Source organism: Hydra viridissima, unplaced genomic scaffold (assembly GCF_058129835.1).
Source record: "Hydra viridissima isolate aposymbiotic clone 2 unplaced genomic scaffold, HvirCarnegie_v1 scaffold_11, whole genome shotgun sequence".
Classification (NCBI taxonomy): Eukaryota; Metazoa; Cnidaria; class Hydrozoa; order Anthoathecata; family Hydridae; genus Hydra; species Hydra viridissima.
The window spans coordinates 15593178-15611531 of NW_028324310.1; the positions used below are offsets into that span (position 1 = coordinate 15593178).

General features: G+C 32.9%; 1 protein-coding gene and 1 pseudogene across 2 annotated transcripts; both read right to left on the minus strand.

The window, feature by feature from the left end:
• Window positions 1–4841: 4841 nt before the first annotated feature.
• LOC149882411 (uncharacterized) lies at window positions 4842–5470 on the minus strand (annotated as a pseudogene).
• Window positions 5471–9149: 3679 nt separating this feature from the next.
• LOC149882412 (uncharacterized) lies at window positions 9150–13954 on the minus strand. 2 transcript variants are annotated; one of them, XM_090067499.1, is made up of 10 exons: window positions 13000–13954; window positions 12459–12751; window positions 12124–12336; window positions 11599–11838; window positions 11309–11385; window positions 10975–11180; window positions 10569–10898; window positions 10178–10336; window positions 9727–9919; window positions 9150–9566 (listed from the first exon to the last, which is right to left on the minus strand). In XM_090067499.1, the coding sequence occupies exons 1-10, from the start codon at window positions 13726–13728 to the stop codon at window positions 9262–9264; spliced, it is 2745 nt and encodes a 914-aa protein (XP_089923625.1). In that variant the 5' UTR covers window positions 13729–13954; the 3' UTR covers window positions 9150–9261. The 2 variants fall into 2 exon arrangements, with proteins under 2 accessions (XP_089923625.1, XP_089923626.1); XM_090067500.1 differs by having other exon boundaries at window positions 9270–9566; window positions 9827–9919.
• Window positions 13955–18354: the final 4400 nt, after the last annotated feature.

The following is an 18354-nucleotide window of genomic DNA, read 5'->3' on the forward strand; positions in this document are numbered from 1 at the left end:
TTATGATTTGCATTAAAGATTACTTCTGAAAGCTTACATGCACAAAATATTTGTTTAAGTATAACTCGTTTTTAAGTAAAAATTCTTGCTGCCCTTAATTGTTACGAACATTTGATCTTTGAAAAATTTGGGTCCTTCTGCCATGATACATATTCCTTATTTATTAGTAAATATAAATGGTTCAACATGCCTGCCTCTCTTCATAAAATTCTTTGTCGTTCAAAAAACATTATTATGACACTACCATTATCACCTGGATTTTTTGGTGAAGAGGGAGCTGAATCTTGTAACAAGTACTATAGGCAGAATTGAAGATATCATTCTCGAAAGTGTTCTCGTAAAAGTAATTTGCTCGATGTATTTAATCGAGCATTAGATTCATCGGACCCTGCAGTGTCTTCAGCAAAACTGGATGTGAGAATGAAAAGGATTAAACACCAGGTATCAGGTGCTGTCAAAAATTTCCTATTATTTAAAAATTATGAACAAGAGGCTGATTGGGACACTACAACTAAGGAATCAAGTTTCATAGATTTAAATGAAGGTTCTATTATTGACTATTTTGAAGACATGGGCTTAGATATTTAGCAGTAAATTTTGCATATTTATTAATTACTAAATAACTGCAATATCTACCTACTTATAATATCTTATAATATAATTGTTAATGCTGTAATAAAAAAACCAAACTATTTTTCATTTACTTTTTATTGAGAACATATCAAAAAATTGAAATATGGATGGAGTTATGCAGTAAGGAACCAACCCAGAAAATCCTTTGTCAGGACTAAGTCCAATCTTCAAATCTTAAATTTTTCAAATATTCCGATGAAAACCAATATGGGGTTTATGTAATGACATTTGCTGGCATAAACAAACAAAATAATTATCAAAAATATTTTTGTGCAAAATTTGTATACTTTTGTCCCATAGTGCACTGCTCAAAACAATCTAGCATAATTGTTATTTTGAACATAACTACAATCAGTAGGGTCGCGGCGGGCATTCATCATACTTTCCGAGGCATTGTCCGAGACCACGGTAACCAGCTTTGGCGCAAAAGACTAATCCGTATGGACATGGCATGCATATGGCTCTTTTGTTGACACATGCTACGTAACCAGATCGAGGCTCGCTGTCAATAGCGTAGTTGCCGTCAGCACGATAGATGCAGTCGTTTGTAACGTCGACACCTAAAGTTCAAAGACAAGATTAAACGATGAGCTTCTTGGCTCAAAAACAAAAAAGCAAGTTTAGCGCGCTCTAGCCAAATACGCAACTCGGTTAAAAAACAAAAGCGCAACATTCTTAGGTAAGTTTTGCTGAAGCAAATTCTCAATAAATCTCTTACCGACACAAATAACGCGTTTTGGTTGGTAGTCGATATTCTTGGGTTCGTAGTCGGTTTTCCTGGGTTCGTAGTCAATGTTCTTGGGTTCGTAGTCGGTTTTCTTGGGTTCGTAGTCGGTTTCCTTGGGTTCGTAGTCGGTTTTCTTGGGTTCGTAGTCGGTTTCCTTGGGTTCGTAGTCGGTTTTCTTGGGTTCGTAGTCGGTTTTTTTGGGTTCGTAGTCTGTTTTCTTGGGTTCGTAGTCTGTTTTCTTGGGTTCGTAGTCGGTTTTCTTGGGTTCGTAGTCTGTTTTCTCGTGTCCGTAGTCGGTGTTCTGGTGTTCGTAGCCGTCGTCTTGGTCTTGCACTACACGCACTGCGTTTGCTGTGACAGCCAGAACACAAGCTGCGATGAAAACTATCTTGGTTGCCATGATTGTCAAGCGGTTTGAAGGTTTTTTTTGAATTCGCTTGTGCTTTGCGTTTGAACTTGCTTGCGTTTGAACTTACGTTTGCGAAGCGCGTTTTTATAGGCGATTTCAATGGGCAGTTGTGGATATAACAACTGCACTAATTAGCGAGTAATGTGCTACACGAGGGCTGAAAAAGTAATAACGAGGTAACAAGTGCTTCGTTGGAGGAAACGCGTTTCGTTTCTGCGAAAAGTTCACCATAATTGTTTGGCACAAGCGCATACTCAGACGACGCACAGAAAAAAACAACCAAAAACAAAAAAAAATAAAAAATACAAAAGCAACGAAAGCACACCTAAATTGGCCGAAAGAAAAATGAACAAGCGCATAAGCCTACTTAGGAGTGAAAACAAAATGCGTTGGATTCCGGCATGCAGATCGGAAAGCAGTTCAGCTTGGTTTCTTTAATGCTCACTGCAGAGTTGAGAAGGCGTTGCTTTTTCGAGTGCACTTTGACGCACGCACGCACTCAAGAAGACACGGTCTTTCTCTTATTTACCTTTTTCTTTTTTTTTTTTATGCTTCGAATAAAGCATCAGTAAAACGCTAATACAAATCGTTAAAATTTTAGAAATGAATAAATGTCTTATTCAAAGCTTACTCATATTAAACTACTTAGCGTTATAAGTTCAAACATTTTTCATAACGTCTTTTCGAACTGTTGATCACTTCAACTTAGCTAGCGCTCGATTTCGCATTTGTGATTCTTTTGTTCCAGAAATCGCTATTTTCAAACTCCGCAGTAAGTAAAAGCACACGAAGAACTGCTGCAAGTTAAAATTAAATCAGCAATATTTAGCTGTTCTTTACTTTAGTAATAAGTTTTGTAAAACGCATTAAACTGTGCGCTTGAGCAGTATTTCCCAAAACACATCAATAACAACAAAAAGTCTTAAGATATTATTATCGTATTATCATACTATCATATTTTATATCATATTATATTGTTATTTATATTGTTATATTATTTATATCGTGTTTATATTATCATATTTACCAATTGCAGCTCTCCGTAAGCCAGATTTATGCCGTGGTAGCCATGCATAAGAACCTTGATCATTTCTTCTCCAGATTGTTTCTTTTTGTCATGCGTAAGCCCTACTTGATGTTATGGAGTTAGAAGAACCAACAACTCGTTAGGATCTATTTATAAAAAACTTGAACTAAAGAACTTAAGGCATCTAGCTTTGAAGAAATTTGAATCAACAAAAAAAAGATAGAAGCGCTTTGTTTCTTTTCTTTAACAGGCCGCTAAAAATACAATATGGCGAGGTTAGAGTTATTTTCTTCTATCTCCAAGTTTAAACTACGGGGGAAAGTTTTGGCTTTTTTTTCCAAAAGTAAAAGTTATTTAAAATTTTAGCTTTGATTTTTAAAGAACGTTTAAACAAATTATTTAGAAAAAAGTTTTATAAAACAAAGCGTATTTTAAAAGCAATCATTACTAACTAAAGCTAATAACTCATTTTCTGCCAACTTTAAAAACGGGAGCTAGAACAAAATAATCCTAACCTCGCGATATGCGTAAGGTTACCAAGGTTTGATCGGGAAGCAACACGTTTATGTACGGTGCAATCGGTAGAAGGGCAACTGCTTTTTGATCACTGCAAGTTTTGCGTTCCTTTGTTTTTCGCATTTCATTCGCGAGGTGTGAATTCTCTCCCGTAAGCTTAAAAAATGAAAAGCATTAGAAACGGTTATAGCCCGTTGTATTTCTAGTTTACCTACTTTCCTTTATTTCTTTAGTCATTTACTTAATAGCAGATTCGCTTCTTTAGTTAGATGCTTGATGGCAGATTTGTAACATACTACGACAAGCCGTAACAACTTGTTATTCTTGTAGTTTATCATAATGTAACGTAACTCTCTTACTTAATCATCAAAACTTGTGTCAGGGTTTAGTTTACAGTTACCAACAAAACTGCACTCATCTTCAGAAGCAAAGGAGCCTGATAACTCGATATCGCTTTAGAAGAAAGTAAATTTCAAAAAATGACAAAAACACGCAGCTGAGTTTAATTCTTGTTCATGCGCATGTACAACAAAGCGTTGTAAACATTAAAAAAAAAAAAAAAACCCTAAGTTTTAAGCTGTTGCAATTTCGTTCAGCACCTCTTCAGTGGTTTAAAGAACTACCGTCGAACATTACGGTGAACATCATGGTTATGAGAAATATTATGGCGAGTGTCTTTGTTCGTGGTTTTGTGACTAAGTTGCAAGGGTCAGAAGCGATGTTGAAAGTAGCCGATTCGTGTGAATGGCCAAGTGGCAAACTGCGCCGCTAGCATTTGGTAAAACAATTTCTGAACAGAGTTGAGCTAAAACAAAGCCGATCTTTCTCCCCTTTGCTTTGCACGATCGGTTAATCGTCAACAAACTGGCCTCTCTTTAACAGGATGGCCGCCTATGTGGACGAGCAGCATTAATATTCGGCCGTGAAAGCGCGACCAATGCGCCGCCAACTATCTGTCGACGCGAAACCGCTAGCCGAAAGACCGCGGTGTTAACTTTAGGTTTGTGCCGAGCGAACGTCAAAGGTGTTTTCCGACTGGCCGATTTTGCCGAAAGAACAGTCCTTTGCTGAGCTTACAAGTCGAAAAGACTTTTTGAAACGTTTGCGACTTAAAAATCGCGCAGAGAGAGAGAGAGAGAGAGAAAGTTAAATCTAATTTTGAGCTGAAAGCAAAGCTTTCGCACTGACGCGGGCGGGTTCTACCAGGCTCAAGGTTTTTGGCCTGCAACGCATCTATCGGTTAACAAAGTGGGAAAGACCGTTTCACTTAGGGTTTCTTAAGTTTGTAACATTGCTTGTCGAGCTGTTGCTGCCGCCGTAGGTCTTCTTATTATCTTTTTTTTATTCATTTATTTTATCCTTTTTTTTAACTTTTTCTCCCATCTCCCGAATGATCCCGGAATAGATCACTTAGGATCTTCGCAAACCGTGCAACATCGGTCTAGCCGCGCACTCATAAAACACTAATAAAAAAAACGAACACTGCTCAAAACATTCTAGCATCATTGTTATTTCGAACATAATTACAATCAGTAGGGTCGCGGTGGGCATTCATCATACTTTCCGAGGCATTGTCCGAGACCACGGTAACCAGCTCTGGCGCAAAAGACTAATCCGTATGGACATGGCATGCATATGGCTCTTTTGTTGACACATGCTACGTAACCAGATCGAGGCTCGCTGTCAATAGCGTAGTTGCCGTCAGCACGATAGATGCAGTCGTTTGTAACGTCGACACCTAAAGTTCAAAGACAAGATTAAACGGTGAGCTTCTTGGCTCAAAAACAAAATAGCAAGTTTAGCGCGCTCTAGCCAAATACGCAACTCGGTTAAAAAACAAAAGCGCGACATTCTTAGGTAAGTTTTGCTGAAGCAAATTCTCAATAAATCTCTTACCGACACAAATAACGCGTTTTGGTTGGTAGTCGATATTCTTGGGTTCGTAGTCGGTTTTTTTGGGTTCGTAGTCGGTTTCCTTGGGTTCTTAGTCGGTTTTCTTGGGTTCGTAGTCGGTTTTCTTGGGTTCGTAGTCTGTTTTCTCGTGTCCGTAGTCGGTGTTCTGGTGTTCGTAGCCGTCGTCTTGGTCTTGCACTACACGCACTGCGTTTGCTGTGACAGCCAGAACACAAGCTGCGATGAAAACTATCTTGGTTGCCATGATTGTCAAGCGGTTTGAAGGTTTTTTTTGAATTCGCTTGTGCTTTGCGTTTGAACTTGCTTGCGTTTGAACTTACGTTTGCGAAGCGCGTTTTTATAGGCGATTTCAATGGGCAGTTGTGGAAATAACAACTGCACTAATTAGCGAGTAATGTGCTACACGAGGGCTGAAAAAGTAATAACGAGGTAACAAGTGCTTCGTTGGAGGAAACGCGTTTCGTTTCTGCGAAAAGTTCACCAAAATCGTTTGGCATACTCAGACGACGCACAGAAAAAAAAACCAAAAACAAAAAAAAATAAAAAATACAAAAGCAACGAAAGCACACCTAAAATGGCGGTGTGTTGAAGTTTTGAAGTTAATTTGATTGTGCAACGTCATTTTTTAAGTATTGCTGTTAATTTTATTTTAGTTGAAAAGTTTTAATTAAAAAAAGTCAAAATTAAATTTTGGTTGTTTCATTTTACATTGGCAAAGTTTGGTAGTATCAAAAGTTTGGCAAAAGTTTGGTAACATTAAAGATGAGTAACATTAAAGGTAAAATTAAAGACGGCAAAGTTTGGTAAAATTAAAGACGGCAAAGTTTGGTAAAATTAAAGACGGCAAAGTTTGGTAAAATTAAAGACGGCAAAGTTTGGTAAAATTAAAGACGGCAAAGTTTGGTAAAATTAAAGACGGCAAAGTTTGGTAAAATTAAAGACGGCAAAGTTTGGTAAAATTAAAGACGGCAAAGTTTGGTAAAATTAAAGACGGCAAAGTTTGGTAAAATTAAAGACGGCAAAGTTTGGTAAAATTAAAGACGGCAAAGTTTGGTAAAATTAAAGAAGGCAAAATTTGGTAAAATTAAAGATGGAAAACTTTATTAAAATTAAAGATGGAAAAACTTGATATCATTAAAGATGAGTTATACTAGTTTTATTGAGATAACTCATTTATTTAATAAGCAAATTTATAACCATGTTTTAACAATGGGATACAATTAAAAACAATTAAATGCAATTAAATGTCTGTTTTATTTGAGATCTCAAGAGGACACCTGGAATTCGTAGACCGATTAAAATAGTGACCAAAGTTGACATATATCTATCGCAGATTTTAAAAAAAAATTCAGTCATTGTTCCGGTTGTTCCCAAAGACGCGTCGCCAGATCATTTGTTTGCATCCATCAATACAGCAGCGCTATTTTTAAAAAATATTCCAACATTAGATGTTATAAAAAATCTAAGAGACCTCTGTTATCCGAACTACAGAAAAGAGTAGCCCGACCAAAGTGTAGGAAGCTTCTTAGAATGTTGCATAAAAAAGTTTTTAGAGCATGTCCACCAGTACTTCAAGAGACGGAACAACAATTTTGTGCCAAAAAATATAAATCCTGGAAATTTTTCAAAAAGAAGAGAGGACCCACATTCGTCGTCATGGTGCCGAAGAAATTTTTTTTTTTTTGTAACTTGACAATATTAATGTTTTCCTTTCTTCTAAATTTTAAATTATAAATTTCTGAATAAAAATGGCTTTTTTATGTATCTTTTTAATTTACAGATAAATTTTATTTGCCACTCATTACGTCAAACTCTCAAACACCATTTTCACGTTTTCTTAATTTTGTAGAACTACGTGTATGAAAAAACGCTGGTCAGAATGTACATGATTCGAACTTCTTTAAAGAATTCTATCAAGAACAGAGGCGGTCTTCTTTAGCGATAAAACAATAAAATACTTCATGACACTTTCTAAATGCTATTTTGAACATTTACTAAAGTATTTCTCTCCAGTCATCACTTTTTCAACTGGGAAGCTACAATTTCTGTTTGGTTTCTGGATAAATTCAGCTTCTAATTAATTACGTCTTTTAACTTAATGAGCTATGGTTTATTACATATTGATTTGATAACGTGGTCTTCGCTGTCACTGCCAGCACTAAAAGTTTCTAATATAGATTTTTTTAGAATCATTCAGTTCAAGACGAGAAGGTAAGGAAAATGATGAACTGGAGCGGACACTTTAGAATCATTCAATTTAAGACAAGAAAGTAAGGAAAATGTTCACTATGATGCACTGGAGCCGAGGTTGAAGGAAAATTTGAGTAAAAAGTTTTTGGTCATTTTTGCCTAGCCGACATTTACTGGAATTAACATAAACTAACATAATATACAAAAATAGCAATCTTGAACATGATTGATTCATTCCATTTTCAAGGCACTGTAGAGTAAGGTTGCCAATATTGTACCCCCTAAGACAAAACTAAAAAATGTAGGTAATCTACTGAGTGAAAACATGGGTTTTCAATCGGATTTCATAATTTAGGGATTGTTTGTTGTAAAGATGTTAAAAAAACTCAAAATTTAAAAAGCGTTAAGTCTCGAAGAATCAAATTAAAAAAATAGCGCTAAGAGTACAATTAAGGAAACTAGATCTTTAATTTTACCATTGTAATCCGATATTGTACCACTTTCTTGATTTCACTTACTTTACAGCTTTACAAATATTTTATGATTTTAGATTTAAGGGATTTAAAGAACTGATTAAAAGGAATGGTTTTTATAAAACCAGCAATTGGAAATATTCTGATATAACATAACCTGAAGGTGAGTTTCCACTCATCCGTTTTAGCTACGGGAAAGGGAAAGGGATGGGAAAATTAATCATGTGAGCATGCGCGTGATTTATTTTCAAAACTAAGTTACAAATTGCGCATGCTCACGTGATTAATTTTCCTGTCCCTTTCCCTTTCCCGTGCCTAAAACGGAAAGTGGAAACTCACCTTAACACCTAACTGCCCATAATACAATGAAATGAAGTTTTTCATTTAATAAACTCTATGCAACTTGAACTTTTTTTTCTTCTGGAAAATGCCGAAAACAGGTATCACCACATATGGTACAATTTTTATTTAAATTGTATGTTTAAGATTAGAATATAGGAGGAAGGTAGGTATTAAAGATAGTTATACTAAATAATGTAAAATAATATATACCATATCTGTTTTAAGAACAACCGCACTAAATATTGTAAAATAAAATACATAAAAGCATTATTTTTGGCAAAAGTTTCAGATATATTGTGTCTGTTTTTGATTAACACCTGCACAGCCAACATGACACCAGCCTTGACATATTGGTAAAACTGAACTAGAGAGTGTATCTTTTAAAGGATGCCTTGCACGGTGATTTAAGCGTAGGATGTTATTGTGAGCATGCGCATTAAATTACACTATATAAAAAATAAAAAAAAATGGCGGAGCAGTTTTTCCGTAAAAACTAAAAACTTTAGTGATTGGATTTCCTTTCTAAATGTCTATTTAGTCTTCGCAATCAAAAAAATAAAAAGTTTTTAAGTTATATAATTGATAAGCTCTTTATTAAATTAAAAAAAATAATAATAATAAGTCGTAAAGTAAGAGATTTTTTTGTTTAAAATAATTAAGTTTTTAGGTGAAAAAAAAACAGCATCCCCTCACTTATTTAAAGAATATCTTGCGACTGAAAATTTTTTGGATAAAAATTAAAACATATTCTTATTCTCGATACTCTAAGGAAAAATTTTATATTAATCATTTTCACCAGTCATTTTTTTAAATCGAGATAATTTATATAACGTTAGGCAAAAATTATTTTATTTTTTTGACTGAAAAAAATGTAAGGTTAGCTTATTTATGCTTAAGGGTTAAAATCAATAAGGTCAATTTGAAAATGAAATTTAAATTAGGAATTTGTTTTTCTTTTAAACTTTTAAAATTTATAACAAATTTTCAACTAATTTTAAAATTCTTTTACAAAAATATTTGTAAAATTTTATTAACTCATTTTTCTTTTTTTTACAATTGGCTTTATATCTTTTGCTTTAGGATGATTTCTTAAAAAATGTTCTTTAACAGTGCTTTCTAGCCGACTACAACCCTTCATATGCCAGAATAATCTATTAAGATTGTTGAATTCGGCGTGTAAACTTTCACCACCTTGTTCACCATACACACCGATTCCTAATCTCCATTTTTCAATAAACTGATATACATGGTTTTCAAGTAAATGCATTTTAGGTGTTACAGAAGCATCTGGCCATGTAAATCTATAAAATTCCATGAGTTTTTTGATTGCTAAATCTAAAAATTGACGAAATTTTCCATTATACAATACATAAAGAAAAATAATACTCAATAATATCATACTGTAAAAATAACAAGAGGTAGTTTAGGTATTATAATTTACAATCAAGATAAAAATTTACAAGAGTAAAATCGAAAAAGTCAGTTAAATATTTACCAAGCTCCTGAATATCATTATCTTTGAAATAGTGTGAACTATTCATAATATTATGACACTTAGAATAATATGAAAATAACTTTTTAAATTTCTGGCTCACATCAATAGATTGTAAGTGAACACCAGTATCTATAAATCCAAGGTCTACAACTAGCTTTGGAATCGAATTGCATAAGTCAAGCAATGGTTGATGCTATAAATAAAAAAATATCAAAAAAAGTCAAATCAATTCATAAATCAAGGCATTATTAGCATTGAGCATTAAATATATTATTTTATGCAATACACTTTTTTATTATATATAATAAAACAGTTTGTTGTATATACACATATATGCATTATATATATATATATATATATATATATATATATATATATATATATATATATATATATATATATATATATATATATATATATATATATGTATTTACAGTATTAAAACAACAACCTTAAGCATTTTGTGAACATGGTTTCCTACAAAACATTTCCCATGATAGGCTTGCCTTTCAACTTTATTTTCTTTCAATATTTCATCTAGTTTTTGAATGCATGGTCCTGACACTTTGTCTAGTTCGTTACATTCGTGTAAACTTTGTAGCTCTATTGACTAATAATATGTTTTTTAATTAAATTAGGTAGACAAAATTTACAGATATTTAATCTTTTAATTATATTTGTACAAATTAAAAAAATTATTGATAACTTAAAGTAAGAAAAACTTCATCCTCTTTATTAAATTGTATTATCCTAGTTTGAACAAAGTTTTAAAGCAAGTTTTATCTATAAATTTTGATTAATAGTAAATTTAATGATTCATATTTTTTACTGAAAAACAATACCTTTTCGTTTTTTCTCAATTCATAATAAAGAATTCTTGGTTTATATATTTTCAAAATATCTTCTGCTCTTTCTGGATCACGCAAAACTTGTATTCCAACTGTGTCTTGCAGAAGAGTAATTTTTTCTAGACAATCTGTAATAATGCTATTCAAAAGACTTGATTGGACATGCATGGAAATAAACTTGTCAAATTCTGCTTTACCAATAGTTTTATTTCTTAATGCAAGTTCTCCAGCAAGTTTTATATCAATTAAATGACACTCATCTTCTAACATAATAAAAAACTTCAAGTAGATACCCAGAGATATATGTAATGCAGGCACTGCAACCTGTTAAAATTAATAAAAACAACTGTAACTATTTTGTAGTATAACAGCATTATTTAAATAAAAAGAACTAATTTACTTGATCCAGAGGAATATTAAACAAAGATTGATCAATAACATTGTTGAAAAGCTTCGCATTCTTTAAAATTCCTCCAAAACTCTGAAAAGACTCAAAGTTATCTCTTAACGAACAAAGTGTTCTATGTGAAACATTATGTTTTCGATTTTCAGGAGTTATTTTGATCTCTTCCTTTGTTATGTCACAAAAGAGGCAGCAGTGCCGACCTGTGAAATGAAGAAAAAAAGTAATAAATAATGTGTTGTACGACTGATTAAAAAAATAATTATTCAATTGCAGAAATAGATTTGTTAGGATAATGATTTATTTATTTCATAGTAGAAAAAAAACTTACCACTAGCTCCTGTGATTCCATATACACTGCACAGAAAATCGTAATCTCCAAACATAAAAACACGACAATGGTGATTTCTAAACAAAAAAGTTTTTTTATCTAAGACTTTATGGAGAATAAATATTTTACAGCTTTGATACAGTAATAACATCCTAAAACTAATTACAAAGTACCCACCCAAACATGTGTGGAAACTCAAGAAAAAAAAAGTAATATGAATTGTTCTGAAAAATTATATTTTATTGTTCAGAACAAATATTAACCGTGACTGCTGTGACATATTAACTTACTTCCAAACCATTTTTTGCAACTCATCAACTTGCTGTGTATATCTAGACACTCCAACATTCAGATTGACACGATAGTCTTTTGCTTCAAAAGTACTAAACACAAGACTATTTGATTTTGAGTTAGGCTGATTTTGATTAACAACTTGGTAACTCATTTTAAAAGAACCACCTCCATGATCACCACCATTTTTTATATGTATTTCATCCTTTATAATCCCATCATGTTTAAGTAAGTCAAACCTTAAAGAATTAACATTTAAATTTGTAAGTTTGTATACATATATATATATATATATATATATATATATATATATATATATATATATATATATATATATATATATATATATATATATATATATATATATATATATATATATATATATATATATATATATATATATATATATATATATATATATATACTTATCTTATACAAATTAGTATAAAGATTAACTTTTATTTTTCTAGTAATTTATAAATTTAAGTGTTTATTAAAAATATCTCAAATTAATGAGTTATTACTTTTCCATAAGATTTAGTAGGTTTTCTATATTTTGAGGTAGGTCGTTGATATATGCCCAAGGAGCTAGTTTAATTTCAACAACAGCATTATTATTCTCATTTTGAAATGTAAATGGTCCATCTAAAACAACTAAATCATTTCCAGCCCATTCCTTTGCAACAACTCTTTGTTTGTTGTTTGAAGCAGTTTTAATATTTTTCGAATTTAACCACCTAGAATAATAATATACAAGCAATAAGTTTTGCAATTATAAACAATTGTAAAAATGAACTACAAGTTCTCAAATAAAAAACGAAATTACAAAAAGTATTTTAAGTTCCATATTTATATTTACCTAGCCATAGTTTTCAATTTATTCCAAGGAATACCCATATCAGCTTTTAAAGCAACCATTTCTTCTGCATTTAAATCCACTCTTCCAATATTGGCTTTAGTTAAAATTTCATTTGCTTCATCATTATCATATGACTTTAACATTACAGCTGTTTGACAGATTTTAGAGTCCTTAGAACTACCAGCTGTATGGTTGAATTGTTCCAATAAATATTTTTGTCTTTTTCTTAGAGTGCTGTTACTACAGTTTGCGCTATCTTTATAAGCTTTGGGAGCAGAAACAAAACAAAGTGGCTGTAAATTAAACAAAACATTACTTAAAATAGAAAATAAAATAATATTTTATATTTTTTTTTATAAGTTATATTTAATATTAAAAAAACTAAATCAAACTAGTTTACTCTTGCTTAAAATATAGATTGCATTAAAATGATGTAATAAAGTTTAAATACTACTACAATTCTAATAATTATAATTATATCTAGCATAATAGAAAAGTAAACACTATTTAACTTGCTATAAAGTTAAAACATATTTCTTACCCTAGGCCCACCGGATGAAAATTCTATTGTAGATGTTTTGGACTGATTCAACTTTTTTTTAATGATATGTAAAACAGCATCATTGGCTTCTTGTGGGATTTCACTTGTGTCAGTGATTTGGTAAAAACTGTTTATGCTAACTAATTGGTTGTTTTCATTTATGGTGCTATTTGATATTTTTCTGCAGTCATGATTTTCAAAATTTTTGTCTTTCAAAAATACTTTTTTGTCACAATTCTTGCATATAATAGTTAAATGTTTTATAATTTCAGATATATGGACAGAATATGATAGGCTGTCAATTGTGATGTTAGTTTTACATAATGGACAATTTGAATCATTTTCTAATTTATCTTTAACATTTGATAAAATGCACAAGCTACAGAATGAGTGTTGACAGTTCTTTAGCATGACAGGCTGATTCATAACTTCCCCACAAATCTTACAAATGCATAAAACTATATGTGGATTTAGTTCATGGTTTAGTTCTGTTAAAATTTCTTTATCTTCTTGTATAGGCAATGAATCAAGAAATGATTTTATATGAAATTTTGTCCATTTTTTAACCTTTCTTGGTTGCCCAACATTAGATAGAGGTTTTCGACCAGGAATACCAAAAACACATTTGCATTCAACTGTTGGACATTTTACCCAAATTTTTGGAGCTTTGAAAACTTTACTGCCTCTATTTTCGATGTTTCTAAGAGAAGTATAACACTTCATGCACATTTTCTCTGGATGACTACACTGAGAATCTTCTGATACATTTATTTGAATACTCCGGGTTTCAAAAAGGTTAAGGTTATATACCCCTCAAAATCCCCGTTTGAAAGTTATAGAACTTCAAACAGAATGATAGAACTTCACAAAAACCTCAATTTGAGGGGGGTGTAAACTTTATAAAGTCATTGAAGCCGATCAAAAAGAGATTATTGAATCAAATTTGAAATTTATTGATGAATAAAATAAAAAATTTTAAATTAAAAAAAAAAATAACAAATTTGACTCATTGCCCTCATATTTGGGGCTGGGGGGCTAACGTTTTGGGGTTTTTGTTGTTCCCAGTCTCCAATCACCGCAATTTTTTGCGTAGCATCCTCATTCCTTATATATATGAACCTACTTAAATATGGAGTTTTCTTCATGTTTCAAAGTTGCTTAGCTCAAACATCAAAAAAGTTATCTACGGCCTTGCTAATACATACATGTGATCATCTTTATGATTTGCATTAAAGATTACTTCTGAAAGCTTACATGCACAAAATATTTGTTTAAGTATAACTCGTTTTTAAGTAAAAATTCTTGCTGCCCTTAATTGTTACGAACATTTGATCTTTGAAAAATTTGGGTCCTTCTGCCATGATACATATTCCTTATTTATTAGTAAATATAAATGGTTCAACATGCCTGCCTCTCTTCATAAAATTCTTTGTCGTTCAAAAAACATTATTATGACACTACCATTATCACCTGGATTTTTTGGTGAAGAGGGAGCTGAATCTTGTAACAAGTACTATAGGCAGAATTGAAGATATCATTCTCGAAAGTGTTCTCGTAAAAGTAATTTGCTCGATGTATTTAATCGAGCATTAGATTCATCGGACCCTGCAGTGTCTTCAGCAAAACTGGATGTGAGAATGAAAAGGATTAAACACCAGGTATCAGGTGCTGTCAAAAATTTCCTATTATTTAAAAATTATGAACAAGAGGCTGATTGGGACACTACAACTAAGGAATCAAGTTTCATAGATTTAAATGAAGGTTCTATTATTGACTATTTTGAAGACATGGGCTTAGATATTTAGCAGTAAATTTTGCATATTTATTAATTACTAAATAACTGCAATATCTACCTACTTATAATATCTTATAATATAATTGTTAATGCTGTAATAAAAAAACCAAACTATTTTTCATTTACTTTTTATTGAGAACATATCAAAAAATTGAAATATGGATGGAGTTATGCAGTAAGGAACCAACCCAGAAAATCCTTTGTCAGGACTAAGTCCAATCTTCAAATCTTAAATTTTTCAAATATTCCGATGAAAACCAATATGGGGTTTATGTAATGACATTTGCTGGCATAAACAAACAAAATAATTATCAAAAATATTTTTGTGCAAAATTTGTATACTTTTGTCCCATAGTGCACTGCTCAAAACAATCTAGCATAATTGTTATTTTGAACATAACTACAATCAGTAGGGTCGCGGCGGGCATTCATCATACTTTCCGAGGCATTGTCCGAGACCACGGTAACCAGCTTTGGCGCAAAAGACTAATCCGTATGGACATGGCATGCATATGGCTCTTTTGTTGACACATGCTACGTAACCAGATCGAGGCTCGCTGTCAATAGCGTAGTTGCCGTCAGCACGATAGATGCAGTCGTTTGTAACGTCGACACCTAAAGTTCAAAGACAAGATTAAACGATGAGCTTCTTGGCTCAAAAACAAAAAAGCAAGTTTAGCGCGCTCTAGCCAAATACGCAACTCGGTTAAAAAACAAAAGCGCAACATTCTTAGGTAAGTTTTGCTGAAGCAAATTCTCAATAAATCTCTTACCGACACAAATAACGCGTTTTGGTTGGTAGTCGATATTCTTGGGTTCGTAGTCGGTTTTCCTGGGTTCGTAGTCAATGTTCTTGGGTTCGTAGTCGGTTTTCTTGGGTTCGTAGTCGGTTTCCTTGGGTTCGTAGTCGGTTTTCTTGGGTTCGTAGTCGGTTTCCTTGGGTTCGTAGTCGGTTTTCTTGGGTTCGTAGTCGGTTTTTTTGGGTTCGTAGTCTGTTTTCTTGGGTTCGTAGTCTGTTTTCTTGGGTTCGTAGTCGGTTTTCTTGGGTTCGTAGTCTGTTTTCTCGTGTCCGTAGTCGGTGTTCTGGTGTTCGTAGCCGTCGTCTTGGTCTTGCACTACACGCACTGCGTTTGCTGTGACAGCCAGAACACAAGCTGCGATGAAAACTATCTTGGTTGCCATGATTGTCAAGCGGTTTGAAGGTTTTTTTTGAATTCGCTTGTGCTTTGCGTTTGAACTTGCTTGCGTTTGAACTTACGTTTGCGAAGCGCGTTTTTATAGGCGATTTCAATGGGCAGTTGTGGATATAACAACTGCACTAATTAGCGAGTAATGTGCTACACGAGGGCTGAAAAAGTAATAACGAGGTAACAAGTGCTTCGTTGGAGGAAACGCGTTTCGTTTCTGCGAAAAGTTCACCATAATTGTTTGGCACAAGCGCATACTCAGACGACGCACAGAAAAAAACAACCAAAAACAAAAAAAAATAAAAAATACAAAAGCAACGAAAGCACACCTAAATTGGCCGAAAGAAAAATGAACAAGCGCATAAGCCTACTTAGGAGTGAAAACAAAATGCGTTGGATTCCGGCATGCAGATCGGAAAGCAGTTCAGCTTGGTTTCTTTAATGCTCACTGCAGAGTTGAGAAGGCGTTGCTTTTTCGAGTGCACTTTGACGCACGCACGCACTCAAGAAGACACGGTCTTTCTCTTATTTACCTTTTTCTTTTTTTTTTTTATGCTTCGAATAAAGCATCAGTAAAACGCTAATACAAATCGTTAAAATTTTAGAAATGAATAAATGTCTTATTCAAAGCTTACTCATATTAAACTACTTAGCGTTATAAGTTCAAACATTTTTCATAACGTCTTTTCGAACTGTTGATCACTTCAACTTAGCTAGCGCTCGATTTCGCATTTGTGATTCTTTTGTTCCAGAAATCGCTATTTTCAAACTCCGCAGTAAGTAAAAGCACACGAAGAACTGCTGCAAGTTAAAATTAAATCAGCAATATTTAGCTGTTCTTTACTTTAGTAATAAGTTTTGTAAAACGCATTAAACTGTGCGCTTGAGCAGTATTTCCCAAAACACATCAATAACAACAAAAAGTCTTAAGATATTATTATCGTATTATCATACTATCATATTTTATATCATATTATATTGTTATTTATATTGTTATATTATTTATATCGTGTTTATATTATCATATTTACCAATTGCAGCTCTCCGTAAGCCAGATTTATGCCGTGGTAGCCATGCATAAGAACCTTGATCATTTCTTCTCCAGATTGTTTCTTTTTGTCATGCGTAAGCCCTACTTGATGTTATGGAGTTAGAAGAACCAACAACTCGTTAGGATCTATTTATAAAAAACTTGAACTAAAGAACTTAAGGCATCTAGCTTTGAAGAAATTTGAATCAACAAAAAAAAGATAGAAGCGCTTTGTTTCTTTTCTTTAACAGGCCGCTAAAAATACAATATGGCGAGGTTAGAGTTATTTTCTTCTATCTCCAAGTTTAAACTACGGGGGAAAGTTTTGGCTTTTTTTTCCAAAAGTAAAAGTTATTTAAAATTTTAGCTTTGATTTTTAAAGAACGTTTAAACAAATTATTTAGAAAAAAGTTTTATAAAACAAAGCGTATTTTAAAAGCAATCATTACTAACTAAAGCTAATAACTCATTTTCTGCCAACTTTAAAAACGGGAGCTAGAACAAAATAATCCTAACCTCGCGATATGCGTAAGGTTACCAAGGTTTGATCGGGAAGCAACACGTTTATGTACGGTGCAATCGGTAGAAGGGCAACTGCTTTTTGATCACTGCAAGTTTTGCGTTCCTTTGTTTTTCGCATTTCATTCGCGAGGTGTGAATTCTCTCCCGTAAGCTTAAAAAATGAAAAGCATTAGAAACGGTTATAGCCCGTTGTATTTCTAGTTTACCTACTTTCCTTTATTTCTTTAGTCATTTACTTAATAGCAGATTCGCTTCTTTAGTTAGATGCTTGATGGCAGATTTGTAACATACTACGACAAGCCGTAACAACTTGTTATTCTTGTAGTTTATCATAATGTAACGTAACTCTCTTACTTAATCATCAAAACTTGTGTCAGGGTTTAGTTTACAGTTACCAACAAAACTGCACTCATCTTCAGAAGCAAAGGAGCCTGATAACTCGATATCGCTTTAGAAGAAAGTAAATTTCAAAAAATGACAAAAACACGCAGCTGAGTTTAATTCTTGTTCATGCGCATGTACAACAAAGCGTTGTAAACATTAAAAAAAAAAAAAAAACCCTAAGTTTTAAGCTGTTGCAATTTCGTTCAGCACCTCTTCAGTGGTTTAAAGAACTACCGTCGAACATTACGGTGAACATCATGGTTATGAGAAATATTATGGCGAGTGTCTTTGTTCGTGGTTTTGTGACTAAGTTGCAAGGGTCAGAAGCGATGTTGAAAGTAGCCGATTCGTGTGAATGGCCAAGTGGCAAACTGCGCCGCTAGCATTTGGTAAAACAATTTCTGAACAGAGTTGAGCTAAAACAAAGCCGATCTTTC

What these genes read in the sequence shown, in the direction of transcription:
- LOC149882412 (XM_090067499.1), bottom strand. Translation starts at nt 13,728, where the DNA reads ATGTGCATGAAGTGTTATACTTCTCTTAGAAACATCGAAAATAGAGGC. An exon ending in AAATTGAAAACTATGGCTAG is followed by an intron (nt 12,337 to 12,458) that starts GTAAATATAAAT and finishes TTATTATTCTAG; the next exon opens with GTGGTTAAATTCGAAAAATA. An exon ending in AATTGAGAAAAAACGAAAAG is followed by an intron (nt 10,337 to 10,568) that starts GTATTGTTTTTC and finishes ACATATTATTAG; the next exon opens with TCAATAGAGCTACAAAGTTT.